The sequence below is a fragment of the Vulpes lagopus genome, chromosome 1 (assembly GCF_018345385.1).
Source record: "Vulpes lagopus strain Blue_001 chromosome 1, ASM1834538v1, whole genome shotgun sequence".
NCBI classification, from domain to species: domain Eukaryota; kingdom Metazoa; phylum Chordata; class Mammalia; order Carnivora; family Canidae; genus Vulpes; species Vulpes lagopus.
The window spans coordinates 148,150,792-148,176,210 of NC_054824.1; the positions used below are offsets into that span (position 1 = coordinate 148,150,792).

The following is a 25,419-nucleotide window of genomic DNA, read 5'->3' on the forward strand; positions in this document are numbered from 1 at the left end:
AGAAGTCAAACTCTCCCTCTTCTCTGATGACATGATACTCTACATAGAAAACCCAAAAGCCTCCACCCCAAGATTGCTAGAACTCATACAGCAATTTGGTAGTGTGGCAGGATACAAAATCAATGCCCAGAAATCAATGGCATTTCTATACACTAACAATGAGACTGAAGAAAGAGAAATTAAGGAGTCAATCCCATTTACAATTGCACCCAAAAGCATAAGATACCTAGGAATAAACCTAACCAAAGAGGTAAAGGATCTATACCCCAAAAACTATAGAACACTTCTGAAAGAAATCGAGGAAGACACAAAGAGATGGAAAAATATTCCATGCTCATAGATTGGCAGAATTAATATTGTGAAAATGTCAATGTTACCCAGGGCAATTTACATGTTTAATGCAATCCCTATTGAAATACCATGGACTTTCTTCAGAGAGTTAGAACAAATTATTTTAAGATTTCTGTGGAATCAGAAAAGACCCCGAATAGCCAGGGGAATTTTAAAAAAGAAAACCATAACTGGGGGCATCACAATGCCAGATTTCAGGTTGTACTACAAAGCTGTGGTCATCAAGACAGTGTGGTACTGGCACAAAAACAGACACATAGATCAATGGAACAGAATAGAGAACCCAGAAGTGGACCCTGATCTTTATGGTCAACTAATATTCGATAAAGGAGGAAAGACTATCCATTGGAAGAAAGACAGTCTCTTCAATAAATGGTGCTGGGAAAATTGGACATCCAAATGCAGAAGAATGAAACTAGACCACTCTCTTGCACCATACACAAAGATAAACTCAAAATGGATGAAAGATCTAAATGTGAGACAAGATTCCATCAAAATCCTAGAGGAGAACACAGGCAACACCCTTTTTGAACTTGGCCACAGTAACTTCTTGCAAAATACATCCACGAAGGCAAAAGAAACAAAAGCAAAAATGAACTATTGGGACTTCATCAAGATAAGAAGCTTTTGCACAGCAAAGGATACAGTCAACAAAACTAAAAGACAACCTACAGAATGGGAGAAGATATTTGCAAATGACATATCAGATAAAGGGCTAGTTTCCAAGATCTATAAAGAACTTATTAAACTCAACAGCAAAGAAACAAACCATCCAATCATGAAATGGGCAAAAGACATGAAGAGAAATCTCACAGAGGAAGACATAGACAGGCCAACATGCACATGAGAAAATGCTCTGCATCACTTGCCATGAGGGAAATACAAATCAAAACCACAATGAGATACCACCTCACACCAGTGAGAATGGGGAAAATCAACAAGGCAGGAAACAACAAATGTTGGAGAGGATGCGGAGAAAAGGGAACCCTCTTACACTGTTGGTGGGAATGTGAACTGGTGCAGCCACTCTGGAAAACTGTGTGGAGGTTCCTCAAAGAATTAAAAATAGACCTGCCCTACGACCCAGCAATTGCACTGTTGGGGATTTACCCCAAAGATTCAGATGCAATGAAACGCCGGGACACCTGCACCCCGATGTTTATAGCAGCAATGTCCACAATAGCCAAACTGTGGAAGGAGCCTCGGTGTCCATCAAGAGATGAATGGATAAAGAAGATGTGGTTTATGTATACAATGGAATATTCCTCAGCCATTAGAAACGACAAATACCCACCATTTGCTTCAACGTGGATGGAACTGGAGGGTATTATGCTGAGTGAAGTAAGTCAACCGGAGAAGGACAAACATTTTATGTTCTCATTTATTTGGGGAATATAAATAATAGTGAAAGGGAATATAAGGGAAGGGAGAAGAAATGTGTGGGAAATATCAGAAAGGGAGACAGAACATAAAGACTCCTAACTCTGGGAAACGAACTAGGGGTGGTGGAAGGGGAGGAGGGCGGGGGGTGGGGGTGAGTGCGTGACGGGCACTGAGGGGGACTATTGACGGGATGAGCACTGGGTGTTATTCTGTATGTTGGTAAACTGAACACCAATAAAAAATTAATTTATTAAAAATACAACAAAACAAAAACAAAAACAAAAACAACAACAAAAAAGTACTGAACCCTGTGCTTACAGATTTGAAAATCAGTTTGGAAGACACTTTCACTGGAAAAATGAAAGTGAACCAAATTGTCTCAAAATGAATGAAAAATAAAATAAAGCAGTAATAGGGGAGGGGCAAGATGGCAGAAGAGTAGGGGTCCTCAACTCACCTGGTCCCACAAACTTACCTAGATAACTTTCAAAACATCCTGAACACCTACGAATTCGACCTGAGATTTTCTTTTTTATATTTTATTTATGATAGTCACAGAGAGAGAGAGAGAGAGAGAGGCAGAGACACAGGCAGAGGGAGAAGCAGGCTCCATGCACCGGGAGCCCGACGTGGGATTCAATCCTGGGTCTCCAGGATTGCGCCCTGGGCCAAAGGCAGGCGCCAAACCGCTGCGCCACCCAGGGATCCCTCGACCTGAGATTTAAAGAGAGAACAGCTGGAATGCTACAAAAAGAAAAGTTTTTGCTTCTAACAAGGTAGAAGGCGGAAAAAACTAAATAAATGAAAAAGAGTAAAGTGGAGGAGGGGAACCGCGAGTAGCCGAGATAAAGCAAAAGCCTCTGGGACAGGAAAGCCCAGCCCTGGAGAAGCAGGAACTTTAAAACTCCCCGCTGGAGTCTTCCTGGATGGAAAAGTGCTTAGCAGGGAAACTGGGCAGAATTACAGGAGGGGCAGTGAAGCCTCTAGATTCCTGGAGTCACTATAAGAGGAGGGGCACCTGGGGAAAAGCTCACCACAAGCCACAGTCCGATACGGGTAAAGGGCAAGAGCATCGCAGCCCTCTGAGGCATTTGGGAGAAGCCAGTCAGTGAGGAGGGCCGGCTCTGGGCAGAGGTGGCTGTGCCCCATTCCCTTTGGGAGAGGTGGCCCCCAGGAGCACGGTTCCAGCAGAACAGGGCCCTGGATCTCAAGGTGCCCAAGCAGACAAAACCAGGGATCCTGCATTCCTCCGGGACCAGCAGAAGCAGGGAGGGCACAGGACAGCGAGAACTCTCCTGCCAGTGGGTCTCCAAGCTGTGCAGATCAGTGCACCTGTGCCATGCTCCCCCGGGAACATCTAGGCCAGTGTGGACTAGGAAACTGCAGTTAGTTACTCGCAGGGAGCTCAACTCCAGAGCTGAAGATGTGGCCATCACCATTGTTGTTCTTCCTCAATTGTTTCACTTTGTGCCAGGGAACAAAGGCCTCATGGGGATAAACAGCTCCCACTGAGCCCAGCACCTGGCAGGGCGTGGGGCATCTCTCACCAGGCACACACACCTGAGAATCAGCACAGCAGACCCCTCCTTCAGAAGACCAGCTGGAAGAACAAGGTAAGAGCAAGTTTCTTGACCAAACAGTCCTGGAAAGCTCCAGGACCAAGGGAAAGTTGAGGGGAAAATAGTATATAGAACTAGAAGGTCCCCCCCCCTTTTTTCCTTTTTCTATTATGACTCGTTTTTATATCACACTAAAATTTTCCAATATTTCTTTTTCTTTTCCCACCTTAACTACAGTATTTTACCAACTTTTTATTTTTAAGTTTTTTCCTTTTTGACTTTCATATTACAATTACATGTCTTAGATATAGTTTTCACTTCTAGATTCCCTTCAATGTATTCAATTAATTTTGGGATCTATACGAGATACGGGTTTTTGTTTTATGTTTTTTGTTTTTTCTGCCTTGTTTTGTTTTACAATGTTGGAAGCTAATATCTTCTAAAACAAGACCAGCATACACCCAGGATCAAGTGGAATACTGCGCTGGTTCATTCTGTGAAATTATATTCTCTCTTCCTTCCCATTCTGCCTCTCTCCTTTATCTTGTTTATGTTTTGGTGGTCAATATTGGGGCTTTCTATAAGTATTGCTGGTTTATATAAATTTGGGATTGAGCATCTTCTAACATACAGAACAAAATACACTCAGAACCAAGAGGATCACCTTCTAGGACCCCTCAGGTAGACTACATTCTCTCCACTATCACTTCTTCACCACCACCATCCCCCAGCATACCCGCTTTTTAAATTTTTTTTCTTTTTAAATTTTTCTTTTTTCTTCCTTGTCGGTTTTGGCCTTTCATTTTTACTACTTTGTTTTAAAATTTGTTTTTCACTTTAGTGGGCCTTTTATTTTGTTCTGATCTTCTTTTTCATTTTCTGGTCTCTAACCTCTTTGAAATCATCTACAGTGTATTTTACTTAGGTTGTGGTTGATATTTTTGACTCATCCCGCTCGTACAGCCACTCTTTACTGGACAAGATGACTAGAAGGAAGAATTCATCACAAAAGAAAGAACCGGGGGCACCTGGGTGGTTCAGTTGATTAAGAGTCTGACTCTTGGTTTCGGCTCAGGCCATGACCTCAGAGTCATGAGATCGAGCCCCACGTCAGGCTCCACACTCAGTGAGGAGTCTGCTTCAGGATTCCCTCTCCCTCTGTCCTTCCCCCCACTCACATGTGCTCTATCTCTCTCTCCGAAATAAAGAAATAAAATCTTTAAAAAAAAAAAAAAAAAAAAAAAGAAAGAAAGAACCGGAAACAGTACTCTCTGCCACAGAGTTACAGAATATGGATTTCAATATAATGTCAGAAAGTCAATTCAGAAGCACAATTATAAAGCTACTAGTGGCTCTGGAAAAAAAGCATAAAGGACTCTAGAGACTTTGTTTTTGCAGAATTTAGATCTCATCAGGCTGAAATTAAAACCAGACTAAATGAGATGCAATCCAAACTGAATGTCCTAACTGCTAGGGTTAATGAGGTGAAAGAGAGAGTGAGTGACATAGAAGACAAGTTGATGGTAAGGAAGGAAGTTGAGGAAAAAAAGAGAAAAACAATTAAGAGACCATAAGGAAAGCCTTAGGGAAATAAATGACAGCCTGAGAAGGAAGAACTTACTTATAATTGGGGTTCCAGAAGAGGCCGAGAGGGAGAAAGGACCACAAAGTATATTTGAACAAATAATAGCTGAGAATTTCCCTAATCTGGGGAGAGAAACAGGCATTCAGATCCAAAAGATAGAGAGGACCCCCCTTGAAAATCAATAAAAACTGTTCAACACCTCAACATTTAATAGTGAAACTTGCAAATTCCAAAGATAAAGAGAAAATCCTTAAAGCAGCGAAAGACAAGAAATTCTTAACTTATATGGGGAGAAATATCAGATTAACAGCAGCCCTCTCCACAGAGACCTGGCAGGCCAGAAAGGGCTGGCATGATATATTCAGGGTACTAAATGAGAAAAACATGCAGCCAAGAATACTTTATCCAGCAAGGCTGTCATTCAGAATAGAAAGAGAGATAAAGAGCTTCCAAGACACACAGAAACTGAAAGAATATGTGACCACCAAACCAGCTCTGCAAGAAATATTAAGGGGGACCCTGTAAAAGAAAGAGGAAGCCCAAAGAAATAATCCACAAAAACAGGGACTGAATAAGTATTACAATAACACTAAATTCATCTTTCAATAGTGACTCTGAATGTGAATGGGCTAAATGATCCCATCAAAAGATACAGGGTATCAGACTGGATAAAAAAGCAAGACCCATCTATATGCTGTCTACAAGAGACTCATCTTAGACCTAAGGACACCTCCAACCTGAAAATGAAGGGATGGAGAACCATTTACCATTCAAATGGTCCTCAAAAGAAACTTGGGGTAGCAATCCTCATATTAGATAGATTAGAGTTTATACCAAAAACTGTAGTAAGAGATGAAAAGGGACACTATATCATACTTAAAGGGTCTATCCAACAAGAAGACCTAACAATCATGAATATTTATGCCCCTAAAGTGGGAGCTACCAAGTACATCAATCAATTAATAACCAAAGTAAAGAGATACGTAGATAATAATACACTAATAGTAGGAGACTTCAACATGTCCTTTTCTGCAAATGACAGATTTTATAAGCAGAACATCACCAAAGAAACAAGGGCCTTAAGTGATACACTGGATCAGATGGATTTCACAGATATATACAGAACTTTGCATCCGAACGCAACTGAATACACATTCTTCTCAAATGCACACGGAACTTTCTCCAGAATAGACCAAATACTGGACCACAAGTCAGGTCTCAACCAATACCAAAAGATTGGGGTTGTCCCCTGCCTATCTTCAGACCACCAATGCTTTGAAACTAGAATTCAATCACAAGAAGAAATTTGGAAGAAACTCAAACACATGGAGGTTAAAGAGCATCCTACTAAAAGATAAATGGGTCAACCAGGAAATTTAGAGAAGAATTAAAAAGATTCATAGAAACTAATGAAAATGAAGATACAACTGTTCAAAATTTTTGGGATACAGCAAAAGTGGTCCTAAGAGGGAAATACATTGAAATACAAGCCTCCCTCAAAAAACTGGAAAAAAACTCAAATACACAAGCTAACCTCACACCTAAATTGGAGAAAGAATAGCAAGTAAAACCTATGCAAAGCAGAAGGAGAGAGATAATAAAGATTCAAGCAGAACTCAATGAAATAGAGACCAGAAGAAATGTAGAACAGATCAACAAAACCATGAGTTGGTTCTTTATAAGAATAAGACAGATAAACCCCTAGCCAGCCTTTTTAAAAAGAAAAAAGACTCAAGTTAATAAAATCACAAAAGAAAGAGGAGAGATCACAAACAATACCCAGGAAATACAAACAATTTTTTAAATGTGTTATGAGCAGCTATATGCCAACAAATTAGGCAATCTAGAAGAAATGGATGCATTTCTGGAAAATCACAAATTACCAAAATTGGAACGGGAAGAAATAGAAAACCTGAACAGGCCAATAACCAGCGAGGAAATTGAAGCAGTCATCAAAAACCTCCCAAGACACAAAAGTCCAGGGCCAAATGGTTTCCTAGGGGAATTCTATCAAACATTTAAAGAAGAAATAATACCTATTCTACTAAAGTTGTTCCAAAGGATAGAAAGGGACGGAATACTTCTAACTCATTTTATGAGGCCAGCATCACCTTGATTCCTAAACCAGACAAAGACTCCACCAAAACGGAGAATTATAGAGCAATATCCCTGATGAACAAGGATGCAAAAGTTCTCACCACGATACTAGCCAATAGGATCTAATAGTAGTAGATTAAGAAGATTACTCACCATGACCAAGTGGGATTTATCCCCGGATGCAAGGCTGGTTCAACACTTGTAAAACAATCAATGTGATAGATCACATCAACAAGAGAAAAAAGAAACACTATCCTCTCAATAGATGCAGAGAAAGCATTTGACAAAATATAGCATCCTAATCAAAACTCCTAATCAAAACTCCTAATCAAAACTCTTCAGAGTGTAGGGATACAGGGAACATTCCTCAAGATCTTAAAAGCCATCTGTGAAAAGCCCACAGCAAATATAATTATCAATGGGGAAAAACTGAGAGCCTTTCCCCTATGATCAGGAACATGACAGGGATATCCACTCTCGCCACTGTTAGTAAACATAGTACTAGAAGTCCTAGCCTCAGCAATCAGACAATAAAAAGAAACAAAAGGCAATCAAATTGGCAAAGAAGAAGTCAAACTCTCCCTCTTCTCATCTGACATGATACTGTATAGAAAACCTAAAAAACTCCACTCCAAGATTGCTAGAACTCATACAGCAATTCAGCAATGTGGCAAGATACAAAATCAATGTCCATAAATCAGTGGCATTTCTATACAGTGACAATGAGACTGAAGAAAGAGAAATTAAGGAGTCAGTCCCATTTACAATTGCACCCAAAACCATAAGATACCTAGGAATAAACCTAACCAAAGAGTTAAAGGATCTATACCCTAAAAACTACAGAACACTTCTGAAAGAAATTGAGGAAGACACAGAGATGGAAAAACGTTCCATGCTCATGGATTAAAAGAATAAATATTGGGAAAATGTCTGTGCCATCTAGGGCAATGTACACATTTAATGCAATCCCTATCAAAATACCATGGACTTTCTTCACAGAGTTGGAACAAATAATCTCAAGATTTGTGTGGAACCATAAAAAATCCCAAATAGCCAAGGGAATATTGAAAAAGAAAATCAATGCCAGGGGCATTACAATGCCGGATTTCAAGCTGTATTACAAAGCTGTGGTCATCAAGACAGTGTGGTACTGGCACAAACACAGACACAAAGATTAATGGAACAGAATAGAGAACCCAGAAACGGGTCCTCAACTCTATGGTCAACTAATATTCGACAAAGCAAGAAAGAAATATCTACTTCTGGAAAAAGGACAGTCTATTCAATAAATGGTGTTGGGAAAATTGGACAGTCACATGCAGAAGAATGAAACTATATCATTCTCTTACACCATACAAAGATAAACTCAAAACGGATGAAAGATCTGAATGTGAGACAAAAATGAATCAAAATCCTAGAGAACACAGGCAACATCCTTTTTGAACTTGACTACAGTAACTTCTTGAAAGGTACATCTATGAAGGCAAAGGAAACAAAAGCAAAAATGAACTATTGGGACTTAGTCAAGATAAAAAGCTTCTGCACAGCAAAAGCAACAGTCAACAAAACTAAAAGACAACCTACAGAATGGGAGAAGATATTTGCAAATGATGTATCAGATAAAGGGCTAGTATCCAAGATCTACTAAGAACTTATTAGACTCAACAGCAAAGAAACAAACAATCCAATCATAAATAGGCAAAAGAGGGGATCCCTGGGTGGCGCAGCGGTTTTGCGCCTGCCTTTGGCCCAGGGCGCGATCCTGGAGACCCGGGATCGAATCCCACGTCGGGCTCCTGGTGCATGGAGCCTGTTTCTCCCTCTGCCTGTGTCTCTGCCTCTCTCTCTCTCTTTCTGTGTGACTATCATAAATAAATAAAAAAATAAAATTAAAAAAAAAAGGCAAAAGACATGAACAGAAATTTCACCAAAGAAGACATATACATGGCCAAAAGGCACATGAGAAAATGCTCCGCATCACTTGCCATCAGGGAAATGCAAGTCAAAACCACAATGAGATACCACCTCACACCAGTGAGAATGGCGAAAATTAACAAAACAGGAAACAACAAATGTTGGAGAGGATGTGGAGAAAGGGGAACCCTCTTGTACTGTTGGTGGGAATACAAACTGGTATAGCCACTCTGGAAAACTGTGGAAGTTCTTCAAAGAGTTAAAAAGAGAGCTACCCTAAGACCCAGCAATTTCACTACTTACTTACCCCAAGGATACAGATGTAGTGAAATTTTAGGACACCTGCACCCCAATGTTCATAGCAGCAATGTCCACAGTAGCCGAACTGTGGAAGGAGCCTCTGTGTCCATCGAAAGATGAATGGATAAAGAAGATGTGGTCTATGTATACAATGGAATATTACTCAGGCATTAGAAAACACAAACATCCACCATTTGCTTCAATGTGGATGGAACTCGAGGGTATTATGCTGAGTGAAGTAAGTCAATTTGAGAAGGAAAATCTCATATGGTTTCATTCATATGGGGAATATAAGAAATAGTGAAAGGGAGTATAAGAAAAAGGAGGGAAAATGAGTGGGAAAAATTAGAGAGGGAGACAAACCATAAGAGACCCCTAACCCTGGGAAACAAACAAAGGGTTGTGGAAGGGGAAGTGGGTGGGGATGAGGTAACTTGGTGACAGGCACTGAGAAGGGCACTTGATGGTGTGAGCACTGGGTATTATATAGTGTATATTGGCAAATTGAACTTCAATAAAAAAAATAAAAATAAAAAATAAAAATAAAAGTAAATAAAGCATTAATAAAGCTACAGTATAACAAAGGAAAGGGAAAGCTTCACTTTATATAAAGTTAACATAACCCTGAAACAAAACCTGACCAAGAGAGCATACAAATAATAGAACCACAACCTCATCTCAGTATAAATTTAATAAAACTTCTTAATAAAATGTAAGCAATTCTAATTCATTGCTGTATTGAAATTGTATTATTATATGAGCAATTGATTCCCAGAATGTAAGAACAGTTTAATGCTTCAAGGCTTGTTAATATAATTACTCTCAAAAATAGATAAAAGGGATCTTTTTCTTAATGAGCCTGCCAAAAGACTTCCTGATTTTACTATCTTTTCAAAGAATAAGCTTTGATTTCATTGATTTTTTTCTATTGATTTCCTGTTTTCAATTTAATCAATTTTGGCTCTAGTTTTATTTCTTTTCTTGTTTACTTCAGATTTAATTTGTTCTTTTCTTTCTAGTATCTAAAGTGAAAGCTAAGATGACTAGTTTTAGATATTTCTTTCTTATATATGCATTCAATGCCATAAGCTGCCCCTAAATAGTGCTTTCACTTATATCCCACAAATTTTGGTAAGTTAAATTTGTTTTCATTTCTATTTAGTTCAAAATATTTAAAAATTTCTCAAGGTATTTTCTTTGACATGTGTTACTTAGAAATATTTTGGAATTTTTCCATCTGTATTACTGGTGTTGACATCTAATTTAATTCCACTGTGGCCTGAGAGCTGCCACGGTAGGTTTCCTACTCTCATAGGGATTTGTTACGGTTTGTTTTATGGACCAGAATATGTGTTCTAGTTTGGTAGATGTTCCATGTGAGGTTGAGAAGAATGCATATTCTGCTGTTATATGAAGTAGTCCGTAGATATGTCTTATATCCATGTGACTGATGATGTTGAGCTCATCTATGTCCTAACTGGTTTTACGCCTCCTGAATTCATTCACTTCTGAAACAGGGGTGTTGACATTTCCGTCTATAATAGATTCATCTATTTTTTCCTTGCAGTGCAAGGAAATGGTTTTGCTAAGATCAGAGTGAAGAAAAAGAGGCATCAGATTCAGATTATAATTTAGTGTTACAGAAATAGGACATCAATTTAATCCCAATTCTCTCACTTTGACAGACGCATTATCACAGCTAAGAGTTGCTGAGCACTTTAAAAATGTATGCATATACTCCTTACATAAAACCATTGAGATAGGGTTTTACAGATAGAAAAATTAAGTCCAAAAAGGTTAAATGTTTTGTTCAGCATTACATGGCTAGTAATTCATGAGGCTAGGGGTTAAAATCAAGCAGTCCAACTACAGCTGGTACAAGGATTACCCTTGCTAACACTTCTGCTCAGATGGTTAGCCCAGGTCCATTATCATCCCATTCCAACCTAAGTATCTGTGGAGCTACCCCTGAGCCTCTCCTATGCCATTTATAAGATAGAGGGTCTGGGTACCTAACCATGTCTCCCATGCAGATGACTGATACATCTTGTCCAGCTGTGCAGCCCTTCCTAAATATTTGAACTCTTTCCTGATAGATTTCTTCTCCCCACTAAACTTAATCTTCCCTTTCCTTCCAGAATGATGAGGAAGTCTACATTAGCTTCCTACTAGTAAGAAAGAGAATTAAGAATACTAGGTTTGAAGGATAGCCAGTTTTCACTCCACATCAAAGAAAGTACATAAACTAACACTTCTGTTAAACCTAAAAAGAAGAAAATTAATTCAACTTCACAAATATGAAATCAAACCCTACCTTTAGACCCTCCAATTCATTTTCCAGTTGCTTAGAATAATGCTCACTCTGTTCACGCAGTTTCCTATCTTTAGATGCTTCAGCAGCCACAGCTTCTGTATGAACTTCCAGCTTTAAAATAAAATGAAAAAAGCAGATGTCATGGTTATAATTGTTTTTCCAATAAAATGCTTTTCCCCATGGGAATTTACCTTGTAACAAGAAGATAACTCAAATGTTGATATCATATTAAATAAAACTACTAAACTAAAAAAAACAGTTTTCAACAATTAAAGAATGAGACATGATTTCACTCATCTGGAAAAAGCAGCTTTAATCACTACCCCGTGAGCACTAGAAAATCTGCCTGACTACTAACCTCTTTTTTGGCTCTCTCTGTCCTGCGCAGTTCTTGCCTTAAGCTTTCAACTTTTTGCATCACCAGGTCCACCTCTTCTTCCTTATCTCGGACATGGCGAGCAAGTTTCTGTTTTTGGGTGTGCAATTCTGTTAGCCGCTCATTGATCTCCATGAATTCCTGCATGGCCAGTTTCCTTTGACAGTGTGCGTCTTTCAGCTCTTTGGACTGGTTTTTTAATCGCTCACTAGCCTGGACTAGTTCCTACAGTTTTGTAAAAAGAATATAAGTTACCAATTCTGCAAGCTAGGGACCAATTTTGGCCATCAAAGTAGCTATCATGAAGTCAAGAAGAGCCAAAATTATTCATCTCAGGACAAAATTAAAAGAAATTCACTACTTCTGAAAAGATATTAAAACCAAGGTGATCTGTTCATATTCTCAATTTCTGATGCTACCATGCTGTGATGAAGAGTTGATTTAATTCCAGTATCTTAGTTTCCACAAATAAATAAAGAGTATAGGAATACCAAATAGGATGGTTAAAATAAAGATTTTGTGAAATGTAATCATTACAAATGATAAAAAACAAGGAATGCTCTTATGTGGAGGTTTAGGCCAGAAGCAAGGAGGAAAGGCTAAATAAACTCCCAGATCAAAGTGAGAAACTTGGGAGTGAAAGCACTCTAGTCTGCCTTCTGGCAAAAGGAAATGCAAACCGTTTTTGAGGAAAGAGCCTCAACAAAATGTAGGATTTTTACGAGCACGAAAATATGACTTCACCATAGATTTCCTAAACACCCAAAGAACAAACAACCATAGCAAAGAACAGAAACAATAAAAACAAACTCCAATGATATTTGGACATTAGAATGATCAAATATTAACCTAAAATTGGCATGTATGAAACATCTGAGGAAGTAAAAATAAATAATAAAAATAGGAAAATGACAAAAGACTACTAAAAAACGACCAGGCAGATTTATAAAACAACTGTGCAGAACATTTAGAAATGAAAAAATGGAAGTGTTTAAAGACTTGAGTCCATCAATGCAGTAAGTGCTACATTTATAAAGCAAGAAAAAATTGTTAAAGCTGAAATCCAGAAATTAAAAAAATATATTGTATAGCACCAAATAAAAATAAATGTCCTTAAATCAATGAAAAAAAGACAAATCACCTATTCTCCATCCTTAAAAACAAAAACAGACTAAGAAGTAACAATAGAAACACAGAGGAAAATGTTTCTAATGAGGTAAGAAAATAATTAAACTTGTATATCCAGAAAAATCCCTTTCAAGTATGAGGCTAAAATAATTAGATTCATATAAACAAAAACTGACAGAGCCTATCACGATCAGATCTCCGCTAATTAGGAACCTCTAAAGATTTACTTCAGGAAAAGGAAAAATAATTTTAAAAGCAAATGGCAGAGAAATGGAGGACTAAGAAACTGGTAAACATAAATGTGCATGTAAACAAACGTGTATGAGACTGTATTATAAAAATGTCTCATTTGGACAGCAGAAAAAATGATACAAGTAAAATATTAGTGAAAAACCACACTGAAGTTGGGATGAGGTAACAGAGTTAAAGGTCCCTAAATTGATTGGGAGGTGTGGCTTAAGATAGTAAATTTAGACTTTGTTAAATATGCATGATAAAATTCAAGACCAACTACTAGAAACTGTTACAAGTAGCAAGTAAAGTGGGAACAAAAACACACATTTCAATTAAAATTCAAGAAAAAATTTTGCAAGATGAAAACAATTTTGGAGATTGGTTGCACAACAATGTGAATGTACTGTACACTACCTAATTGTACATTTTAAAAATGGTTAGCACAGATTTTATAAAATATATATTTTACCACAATTTTTAAAAGGCGAGAAAGGAAGCAAAGATAGGCACAGAAAAAGCATGACAAGTATAAAGCAGAAAGTAAGTTGGTAGAAACATATCTACATACATTAGTAGTCAAAATAAATAAGAAAGAGTGAAGGCTGTTATAATAAATTACAAAATAATATCTAGACGTTAATTTAAAAAAGCATTAAGGAGAATGTCCTACGCAATGATAAAATTCAACACTAGAAAGAAATGCTATTCTAAACTTTTATGTATTCCACAAGGTACACTCAAAATAGATTACAAAGAAATTCCAAGATCATTGAAAAATTGGTAAACACATGATCATAAAGAGAAATTTCAATTTGACAATCATTAATAAACAAAGCAGTTAAAACATAGTGAATATGATCAAAAGATGATTAAGCTTCATATGTAGAAGCTTGCATCCAATATTGGAAACATACATTCTTCTCAAGTATACAGTGAACATTTAAAAATGGTTGGCACCTGGCTTGTTCAGTTGGTGGTGTGACTCCTGATCTCAGGGTTGTAAGTTCAAGTCTCATGTTGGGTGTAGAGATTACTTAAAAATAAAATCTTAAAAAATAATAATAATAAAAATAAATAAAAGGTAAAAAATGGAACAGTCTGTCTAAGCTGTGAAACAAGTCTCAGCAGATTTCAAAGAACAGATATTAAAAATCAAGTTCTTTAATATCATCATTAAAACAGAAATCAAAAATAAAAAAGCTAATAAATTCCACAACAACTCACTGGTCAAGGAGAAAAGTCATAAAGAGTGTTAAAATATTTAGCACTTAAAAAAAGGTGAAAAATAACAAAAAAAAAATAAAAATATTGAGTACATATATTATAACTTGAAGATGCAATAAAAGGTTTACCTAGAAGATTTATAGCTAAATACTTATATTGAAACTAAAAAAATAAAAAGTAAAAAAAATAAAAGGTTTTAATTCAATGAAATTCCACATAAAAAGAGAGAGAAAACACATTAATACTTCTGCCAATATGAGAAGATAATAAAAATCAGGACATAAACTAATGAAACAGAAATGTTAGGATAATGAACATCAACAAAGGCAAAAGTTGGTTCTTTGAGAAAAATAATAAATAGGAAAATAAAACAGGAAAGTATCTAGTGAGATCAAGGAGAGAAGAATAAATGCAAAAAGAAATATTAAGAAAGAAAAAAGGTTGTAACTACAAATCCAGAAGAGATCAAAAAAGCGAACAAAAAAATACAATGAAACACTTATGCTAGTAAATTTGCTAATTTTTGAAATTAATGAATCCCTATAAAAATACAATTTATCAAAATTGTTTCACCAAGAAATAGAAGGCTAAATAGTCCTTTAATAATTAAAGTACCTAAATCAATAGTTAACAAACATTCCCTATCCACTCTGTGGGAGGGAATTTCCGAACTCAGGTGGTTTCACAAGTGATTCCTTCAGTGTTTCAAGGAATAAAAACTCCTCTTATACAATAATTTATAAAGAAGAGAAAAAGAGGCAATTCTACCCAACTCATTCTATGAGACCAGTGTAACCTTAATATCATAAAAACATCAGAATAGAAAAAAATGACAAGCCAATCTTACTGAGGAAAACAAAAAATCCAACCAAAAAAAGACATAAGCAAATCAACTCCAGTGACATATAAGTTGATAAGCATGAACTCTGGACCTTGACTCCTTGTGTTGAAATTCCAGCTCCACCACTTTCTAGCTCTATGAAGTTGAGCAAGCGTACTTGACTTCTCTGTGCTTGGTCTCATCATTTATAAAATGAGAATAGAATAATACCACCTAAATCACAAGGCTCCTATAAAGATTAAGTGATCTAATACATGTAAAGCACTCCAGTAACAATGCTATTTCATTGTTTCATAACTAGCATGTTATTATTTAGGAGATAATACACATTATTTAGGTTTAACCCAGAAATGCAAAAATGTCTAATATTAGAAAAAGTCCATCGGGGCACCTGGGTGGCTCAAGTGGTTAAGCATCTGCCTTCAGCTCAGGTCATGATCCCAGGGTCCTGGGATCAAGCCCTGCATCAGCTCCCTGCTCAGAGGGGAGTCTGCTTCTCCCTCTCCCTACCGCCCCCCCCCCCCCCGCCCCGTTAATGCTTGCTCTGTCACTCTCTCAAATAAATAAATAAAATCTTTAAAAAAAAAAAAAGAAAGAAAGAAAAAGTCCATCAATGCAATTTACCAAACCAAGTTATTAAAGGACAATTATATAAATACATCAATAGATATTAACAAATTCCTAGAAATTAGCTGCAACAGTGTACAGAAAAGTGAATTTATTAAGTCCAATACTCATTCTTGATAAAAATGATTAGCAAAATAGGAAGAGAACTTTCTTAACCTGATAAAAAATATTTACCAAAAACTTACATAAAACATTAGTGGTGAAACAGTAAAGGCATTTTCTTTGAAATCAGGAATAAGACAGGGAAGCCTGCTATCACGAGTTCTATTCAACACTGTACTGTGGGTTCTAGCTAGTATAGTAAGACAAGGAAAGAAAGAAAGGTCATAAAACCAAAGGAAGAAACAAAACTGTCATTATTTTCAGAGAACCATAAAGAATCTCAAATATTAGTACAATTAATAAGAATTTAGCCATGTTGCCGGAGCAAAATATAATTTTAAAGATACCATTTAAAATATGAAAAAATAGAATAATAAATTTAAAGAAAGAGAAATAAGACATGCATAAAATTTTATGGAAAAACATTTTAAAATGTTTTTGGTATATGGAGAATACACCATGTTTCTGGATAGAAAGACTGTAGGGCTCTAGAGAAAATATTTTTATGTTTTTCTACAAATAGGCCTTCGTAAACAAATTTTACTGAAACTTGGGACCTGGGCTCACAGCAAGCCTTGTAGTTTAGGACTAATTAAGAATAAGCAACTCCACAGCAATGTAACTGCTGGAAATATGTGCTTATACTTCGACAGGGGTAGGGAGAGAGAGAGGAGCCTGGATCAGGGAGTGATCCCCTTTATAGAGCTTGAGACTCTGGGCTTATCTTTCCACTGGAGTGATTCATTTATATTCTAAAGAGTCCACTTCCGATCCTTCTCTTTACATTTCCAAGGAGACTCTCAGAAGGGTGGGTGGAATTGGCAAGGAGGAGGGGAATAGGAAGCATCCGCCATTCTCCTTTTTAGGAAAGCTCTAGACTCACTTTTTCGGGGTTCCTCACATCCACAAGAGATTCCATACATGTAGGGTTTCGTCTATGTAGCTCTCATTGCACTGCCCCAGAGGTAAGAATTAGCATACATAGGAAGGATGTGGTTATTTCTGCTCTATGTATATCACAATACTACACTCTGCTCTTGAAATCTTTGTGAGTTTGGAATGATATTAATATATATGAATTCTAAGAACTTAAAGACTCAATGCTATAATGATGTCAGTTATCTTGAAATTACTCTACAGATTTAATGCAACTTTCATCAAAATCCCATCACAGTTTTTAAGGAATGAGATATAGACTCATTCATAAATGGAAGTGTAACATATGACAGAAGTGACATCACACATCACTGTGGGAGAGACTATTTAGTAAATGAGCAACTGGTTAGCTACACAGAAAAAACTGAAATTAGATCCTTATCTCACATGATATGAAAAAATAAATTTTTGCTGTATTAAAAATTTAAATATGAAAGATCGAACTTTAAAACCTCAAAATAAAAAGAAAGTGAGCACTTTTTTTAAGAAAGTAAGCACTTTTAACCTCAGATTTTTACACAAGCCAGCAAAACTTTAAAGAGTGATAAATTTGACTACATTAAAACTAAGAATTTCTGTTATACAAAAGACCCCATTAAAGAAAGTGAAAAGACAAGCACTGAGAAATATCTGTAACATACACAACTGACGAAAGATTAATATAAAATTTTCAAGAATTCTTAACCAACCAATAAGAAAAAGACAACCCAAGAGAAAAATATACAAAGGGGATTGAGAGGTACTTCACAAAAGAAGAAATATAAATGATAGATAGGCATATGTAAGAGACTCAAACTCATTAGTAGTTAGAGAAGTGACTTATAACAACACATAATTCTAGACTCAAAATGTCAATTTCAACTAGGTTGGCCAAAATAATATACATCTAATAATATGAAGTATTGTTGAGTATACACTAGGTGGTGGGAGTGGGAGTATAAATCAGTATAATCAGTGGAAAGTGATTTGGCATTATCATAAAAATAGAATATTTGCATTACTTATGACCCAGTTATTCTCCTAGTGTTTGTATATGCAAGTGTATGCATTTCAGCATATTGTTCATGAATATTCATTTATAGTAGTGGTCAAGTATAAGCAACCTTGATGTCTATATATAAAAAAAATGGAATAACTAACTTCTGGAGTGTTCACATAATGGTTTACTATATAGCAACTAAATGAATGCTCTTAGAAATATAAGTGAAATAGACAAATAGCAAAAAGCTGCATATACTATTTTACAAAGCTCAGAAACTAGCAACACTAATACATATATATTTAATTTCCCATGGGATCAAAAATTCTTTAGCCACCAAGTTTAATGGCTATACACTATTTCATCATATGAACTGGTTGGGCATTTCAGTTATTTCTAATATTTTTCTTTTATAAATGTGGTGAGAAATTTCTCTGTGAGTAAATCTTTGTTTAAATGTCTGATTATCTATTTTTTTAAAGATTTTATTTATTTATTCATGAGAGACACAGAGAGAGAGGCAGAGACGTAGGCAGAGGGAGAAGCAGGCTCCATCCAGGAAGCTCAATATGGGACTCAATTCCGGGACTCCGGGATCATACCCTAAACCGAAGGCAGAAGAACACTCAACCACTGAGCCACCCAGGCATCCCTGATTATCTTCTTAAATTAAATTTCGACAAATGGGAGTTTACTATGTCAAATATTTCAGTATTTTATAAGGTTTTAGATACTTTTTGCAAATTAGCTTTCCAGAAATAATGTATCAGATTATAATTTCATCTTTAATATTTGTCACTGGTGTTTTTATTTTTACTGAAATATAATTAACACATAATGTTATAGTAGTTTCAGGTGTATGACACAGCATCAACAATTCTATACCTTACTCAGGGCTCACCATGAGAAATGAGAAATGTAGCTACCATTTGTCACCATATAAGTTTATTTTATTATATATATTAGTGATATATTAGTATGTAATAAAAATTTTTTTTCAATAAGGAAATGATTGACATAAAATTCAGAACAGTGATTACCATTTTCAGGGAAGTAAGGAGAAAGGGATTAAAAAAAAAACAATGGTCCAGGGGCTATGCTACAAAATTGGTGATGTTCTCTTCCTTAAATTAGATGGTAGGTTCAGAGGTGTGCATTTATATTAAAACTCATATAATGTTACATTTGTTCTTTTATATGTATCAGATGAAAAAACTCTTAAAAGGAGTATCTGCTGCCTATAGGATATTAAGCAAATCACTTAAGATTTGTTACCAATATAATGTTACCTTTCAGCACTACCCTCCTCTCAAAATATACTAAAAGGATTTTTAATATTAAAACTTATTAAAATTGGCAAGATACTCATTACTATAAATCTAAATATCAGATTTTATCCTTTTTATGTTTACTAAGTTTGGCTGAATAATCCCACCTTTAAATACATAATAATTAGTACTAATATTACCACATTATTAGAACAGATAAGACATGTTATGAATTCAAAATATTTTTAAATTGACTTTAAATTTAAATGGATCTGTACACAACACTGCTTGTAACTGTATTAAGAAAAAAGTAAAAATATACTAATCTAATTCAATTTAACTGTTATAGCTTTCTCTGTTAGTCTTTTTGATTATCTTCATCAGCAAATGTTGTTTTATTTTTAATTGCCTCCATTTCTTTACTGGCAGCAAGACTTTAAAATCTTTCCCCAAAATAAATTCATTATATTATCAATTATATTCTGTATCATTGAATACTATTTATACTATGCCCTAAACCAATCATTTCTTTTTGGTGTTGGCTAGTATTAATTCCAACATTTTAAATTTGTTAATGAAAGGCAAAGTCCATACACTGAGTGATTCAGGTAAAGTATTCTCTGGTGTTTGAATATCATTCCCTACTGGATGTGTTAGAGTGTCTTGGCTATTAATAAATATTGCTGATGTTACAATGCTGTTTAAGTGTTACATACAGTTTTTATGAAAATAACTTTTGCCTGTTTATCCATCATTTGAAAAACAAATTGACATTTCAAAAAATAATTAAAACATTAAAGAAAATTTTGTTATAATCTTTTAAGAATGTTCAGATCAGGGGATCCTGGGTGGCTCAGTGGTTTAGCACCTGCCTTTGACCCAGGGCGTGATTCTGGAGTCCTGGGATCAAGTCCTGCATCAGGCTCCCTGCACAGAGCCTGCTTCTCCTTCTGTCTGTCTCTCTTTCTCTCTCTCTGTGTGTCTCTCATGAATAAATACATAAAATCTTAAAAAGAAAAAGAATGTTCATATCAAAATCACAATGAAAATATGCCTATATTTATTTTTCCATAGACACTAAAATATTTTACTATTTGCTTATTCTTTTTTAATATTTTTCAATTACATTTACTTTTAATCAAGTCCTTCAATTATTAACTTTTAAAAAGAATAAATGATTCTAAACTTTAAAATCTTGAGAATATAAAAGTTTCTTCATTGCCAGCTACTAATCAAATGACATACACCAAAATAATTGTTAAATTTTTACACCAATATTTTACAGACAGAATATACTTGTTGTAATTCACTAGGAAAGCTTTCAGTATACAATTAAACAAGGTTAAGAATCCAAAAGCATTGGGCAGCCCAGGTGGCTCAGCGGTTTAGTGCTGCCGTCAGCCCAGGGCCTGATCTTGGGGATCCAGGATCGAGTCCCACGTCAGGCTCCCTGCATGTAGCCTGCATCTCCCTCTGCCTGTGTCTCTGCCTCTTTGTTTCTTTCTTTCACTGTGTGTCTCTCATGAATAAATAAATAAAAATGTTAAAAAAAAAAAAGAATCCAAAAGCAGCTTTAACAATCTATCTACATATTTTTACCTTGTTTAATTCTTCCCTTTCTTGTTGAAGTGTTCTGATTTGTTTTTCATAAGCCTTGATTTGTCGAAAAGCATCATCTAACTCTCTTCTCACAGAGTTGGCTTCTTCAAGTTGTTGTTCCAAATGACTTGATTCTAAAAAGAGAAGATAGTAATTATTTTATTATTTGTATAAAAACAAATGTTTGAAACCAAGGTTTTATACAACCAAATTAAAAAAAATAAAGTATTTTGAATTTGGTATTAGGCTTATGGACACCACATACCCCTATGACTATGACTCATAAATGTTTTTAGCAAGTTCACCGTAAGGCTGGTGAGTAGCTAATAGTGAAAGGGAATATAAAGGAAGGGAAAAGAAATGTTGGGAAATATCAGGAAGGGAGACAGAACATAAAGACTCCTAACTCGGGGAAATGAACTAGGGGTGGTGGAAGGGGAGGAGGGCGGGTGTTGGAGGGGAATGGGTGGCGGGCACTGAGGTGGACACTTGACGGGATGAGCACTGGGTGTTTTTCTGTATGTTGGTAAATTGAACACCAATAAAAATTAATTAAAAAAAAAAAAAGACTTGTGTGCAAAAGTGCCTTACATTTCTATTAGAAAAAGAAGTATAATATTTCAAAAAAAAAGTAACTTTAGAAACAATTAAAAGCTTAAAACTAACAAAAACAATAAAACAGTTTTCCTCTAAGGAAGGTTATTAGCATTTGTGTGCTGATGTCAGGTTACTTGTAAGATGGCCGTGCTTCTATTGGTTGCAGACCCCCAGCCCAGTTTCACTAGTGGTTACCTGAAGAACAAACTCTGGTTTGTGAAAGCAAGTATTTGAAAACCTCTGATCTAGAAGAAGACACTGAAGCCCAACAAAGGGAATATCTAGCCTGAGGTCACATTGCTAAATGGGTATCAGAGCAAAGACTACAGCTCAGAACTCTGGCATCAACCTAACTGGGAAAGTAATGTTATTAAAGGACACTTAACATCATCACTTCAGGAGAGTTATTAGGAAATGAAACAAAATTACTATTTTAATACATGCTTAAATAAAATTTAATAAATTGATACAAAACATTCCTGGCATCAAAAGTAAATTAGCAAATTAAAGAATTGAAGCTCATAAAAACAGAGAAATCTAAACACATTCCTTGTGAATTTTTGTTCTCGGTATTTTCTATTCTATACAACCTTGTTACTCTTAGTGTCCTTTCCAGACAAGTAGCATTAGCATCCTCTGGGACCTTGTTAGAAATGCAGTATCCCAAGCCCCATCCCAGACCTAAATGAATCTGATCTGTATTTAACAAGATCCCCAAGTTTTACATATTCAAGTGTGGGAACAGATGCATAAAGTACTGCACGTTGTTGAGTTCAATGCTTTCAATAAATGAAGTAGTGATTGTAATACATTAGGCCTACTGAAAAGAGCGTTTCATGTGTATAGATAAGTCCTGTGGTCAAAAAGTCACTAACATGCATTAGTGTATCGTATACTAACTGGTGCTACATTGCTTAAATAAAATAATTTACTGATATTCAGTGCCCTAAACTCATAGATTTAGTAAGAGCTTATTTATTGTAGGTATTTTGAAAGTCTAGATACATTTATGGATACCACAGTTGGTTTTTTTTAACAATTTTCAAAAATATCTGCAAAGTTGCATTTAACTAGTTTTCATTTTGTCTTAAAACTATGATTTTAATGGTCTAACTTAATAAATGTTTCACTTGAAGAATGTTTCACTAAAAGATCATTGATGCTTACTTTTAAAGATAACAGGGTATGTAGTCATACTCAGAAGTTTTTATTTTATCATTTTCTCAAATTTTGGCATTTCGTGTTGGAATTTTTCTGCCTATACTAACTTCTTCGAAACATTTTAAGTGCTATTTTTCTTGAAGTTTTTAACACTGTAAAAACTTAATTTCAACAATTTGTTATTTCTAACAATTTGGAGTCAAAATTTAGTAGGTGATGTGGCTAACCTCAATCCCATTTTATGGTTAAGGGCATTCTCTCTCTGAGAATGCCCACCTCCTTTCTTTTTTTTTTTTTAATTTATTTTTTATGGGTGTTCAATTTGCCAACATATAGAATAACACCCAGTGCTCATCCCGTAAAGTGCCCACCTCAGTGCCTGTCACCCAGTCACTCCCACCCCCTGCCCACCTCCCCTTCCACCACCCCTAGTTCATTTCCCAGAGTTAGGAGTTCTATCTCCCTTTCTGATATTTCCCACTCATTTTTTCTCCTTTCCCCTTTATTCCCTTTCACTATTTTTTTATATTCCCCAAATGAATGAGACCATATAATGTTTGTCCTTCTCCGATTGACTTATTCCACTCAGCATAATACCCTCCGGTTCCATCCATGTCGAAGAAATGGCCCACCTCCTTTCTGCACTCCGAAGAGCTCTTCCCCAGTTATGTTAAAGTTTTTTTTTTGCAAATTATTGAGTCATTTGCTTATCTCAGCTGCTTTTTGTTAGAAACAAAACTTTCTGAAATCAGTGTTTCATAAAATTGCATTACATAAAAGTTTACAGCAAAATGATTCCATGGGACCACTTTGACAGCCTTCAAGGATGGTTGTCTTTTTTCAGTTTAGGTTAAATTCTAGTTTTATCCCAGCCATTTTGCTTTGGCTGCTTTGCAATGGCGTTGTTAGGTATATAATATGAATCTTATGTCACATTTTCATGTTTCACATAGAAAGGCTGAAGAAAAACTCACTTGATTATTTATAAAATCTTCCAATATGAAGAGAAGTAGAACACTTGTATTTGATATACACAGAATTTTGCATTCCCTAAAGATAAAAATCCCAAATCAAGAAAAGTCCAGAATGCACTAAACTTCGCCAACCACTCTAAAATGGCTAAGGTACGGGAATGTTTACTTTCACTATAACAAACAGTGAATGGTTCAAACTTTGTGAGAAATCCTCCAAGACTATCAAAAAATATCTCATGCAACATGATGAACCATGCCATTTAGATGAACAATTAAAAAACAGTTTTAGTGAATAGAAGAAGCAGTACTAGCAAAGGGGGTTATTAGCTCATCCCAACAAAAAGGTTCTTAACTCACTGCTGCTAATACAATCATCAGATTCAATCTCTTAGTAATAAGGATTTAATAATGGATCAACACACAGTAAATAAATTTTCTTTGCACTGTGTAGTGTTTAAAAAAAATATAAAATAGAGTCTCTGCTTTGAAGGAGATGACCAACTCAGGAAGACAAGAGTAACAATCTTCAAATGATAAATGAAGCAGAAAATCAAATGTACACTGTGTGGCAGGTTATGGCAGCTCAGGGAATCACTCAGAGTGGAGTGTGGGTGTGCTCAGGGGAGTAGAACCACCAAAGCACCTCACCCTGATCCACAAGGACACAGTGTCACAGCTTCTCCCTTATGCTCCTACTCCTAAAATAATCCATAACTCTTCTGAAATGTGAGGAGATCTGACTTTGAATCACAATGGGGGAAAACAGGTTCCTCTATTTTCGACCTCCTCCCTCCATTCACTATCTTTCTCCTTTACTTACATGATATAGGGAAGTGTGTGTGCAAGAGAGACAGCCAGACAGGGAGAGAGAAAAAGAGAACTTAGTGTTGAAGAGACAGGACGTGGAGGCACAAACCACTCATCTCAAGGCAACAAAAGAAAGGGAGTTAAGAAGTACATTACAGGTTATGAGAATTATTTTATTTAGGAAGAAACTATTTTCTCATGGAAAAATATTAAATGAGAGTATGAATTTTTATTTTTATCAGCAGATGGTCAACAAGTATGTACTGACTGACTGTTGGATGACACAAGGAAACTCTGTCTTACCCTCCTGGGAATTTAGAGTGGGATGAGGAAAGCAGATTTTAAAAAGAAATTGTAAGTAATTTTAAACTTACAGGAGTTTAAATATTTGTAAAAGATTGCCATAGGGAAGAAAAAGATAGAAAGACACTGATGATGCATATTTGTTCACACAAAGATCCTGCTTAAGAAGTAGCTAGAGGAACATCATTTAGAAGGTGATTTGGACACTTTTCCTTTACAGTCACGACTATAGTTAGGGCTACTCATCAGGCAGGTCCCTAGGGAGCCTGTGCTCTATCTCTAGCTCTTATTATCAACTGTTTAAGGCAGCGTGGGTGTAATAATGAATGAGACACAGATAATAATCACCCTCAGCCTTATCACTATGCCTTTGGTACCTACTATAATTTTTGGTACAGAGTAGCAACTCCATAAAAAGGTTTATGGATTGAATTAAGAATGAATGAATGTTGCTGGTGGGAATGTAAATGGAAAACAGTATGGCAATTCCTAAAAACATTAAACACAGAATTTCCATATAAATTCAGGAATGCCACTTCTTGCTATATGCCCCAAAGAAGAGAAAGCAAGGACCTGAACAAATACAGGTACCCTCAGCATTATTTACAATAAACACAAGGGAGAAGCAATCCCAGCACCCATAAGCAGATGAATGAATAAACAAAATGGAGTATTGATACATACACAGTAGGATGCTGTTATTAAGGAAGGTCATTCTGACACCTGCTACAACATGGATGAATTTTGAATAGACTACGCT

General features: G+C 35.9%; 1 protein-coding gene across 15 annotated transcripts in view; it reads right to left on the reverse strand.

The window, feature by feature from the left end:
• Positions 1-25,419, reverse strand: part of CDC42BPA (CDC42 binding protein kinase alpha) — a 322,452-nt gene that overhangs the window by 112,628 nt on the left and 184,405 nt on the right. For 12 of the 15 annotated variants that reach the window (XR_005986974.1, XM_041750241.1, XM_041750319.1 and 9 more), the window contains exons 12-14: positions 20,818-20,951; positions 11,862-12,104; positions 11,504-11,614 (exon numbers count right to left, since the gene is read on the reverse strand). Coding sequence is in view for 14 of the 15 variants with exons in the window: in XM_041750241.1 (XP_041606175.1) it covers positions 11,504-11,614; positions 11,862-12,104; positions 20,818-20,951 (488 nt within the window). In the remaining variant the exon portion in view is untranslated. The remainder of the gene's footprint in view (positions 1-11,503; positions 11,615-11,861; positions 12,105-20,817; positions 20,952-25,419) is intronic. The other 3 variants (XM_041750305.1, XM_041750332.1, XM_041750295.1) reach the window with 1 other exon arrangement.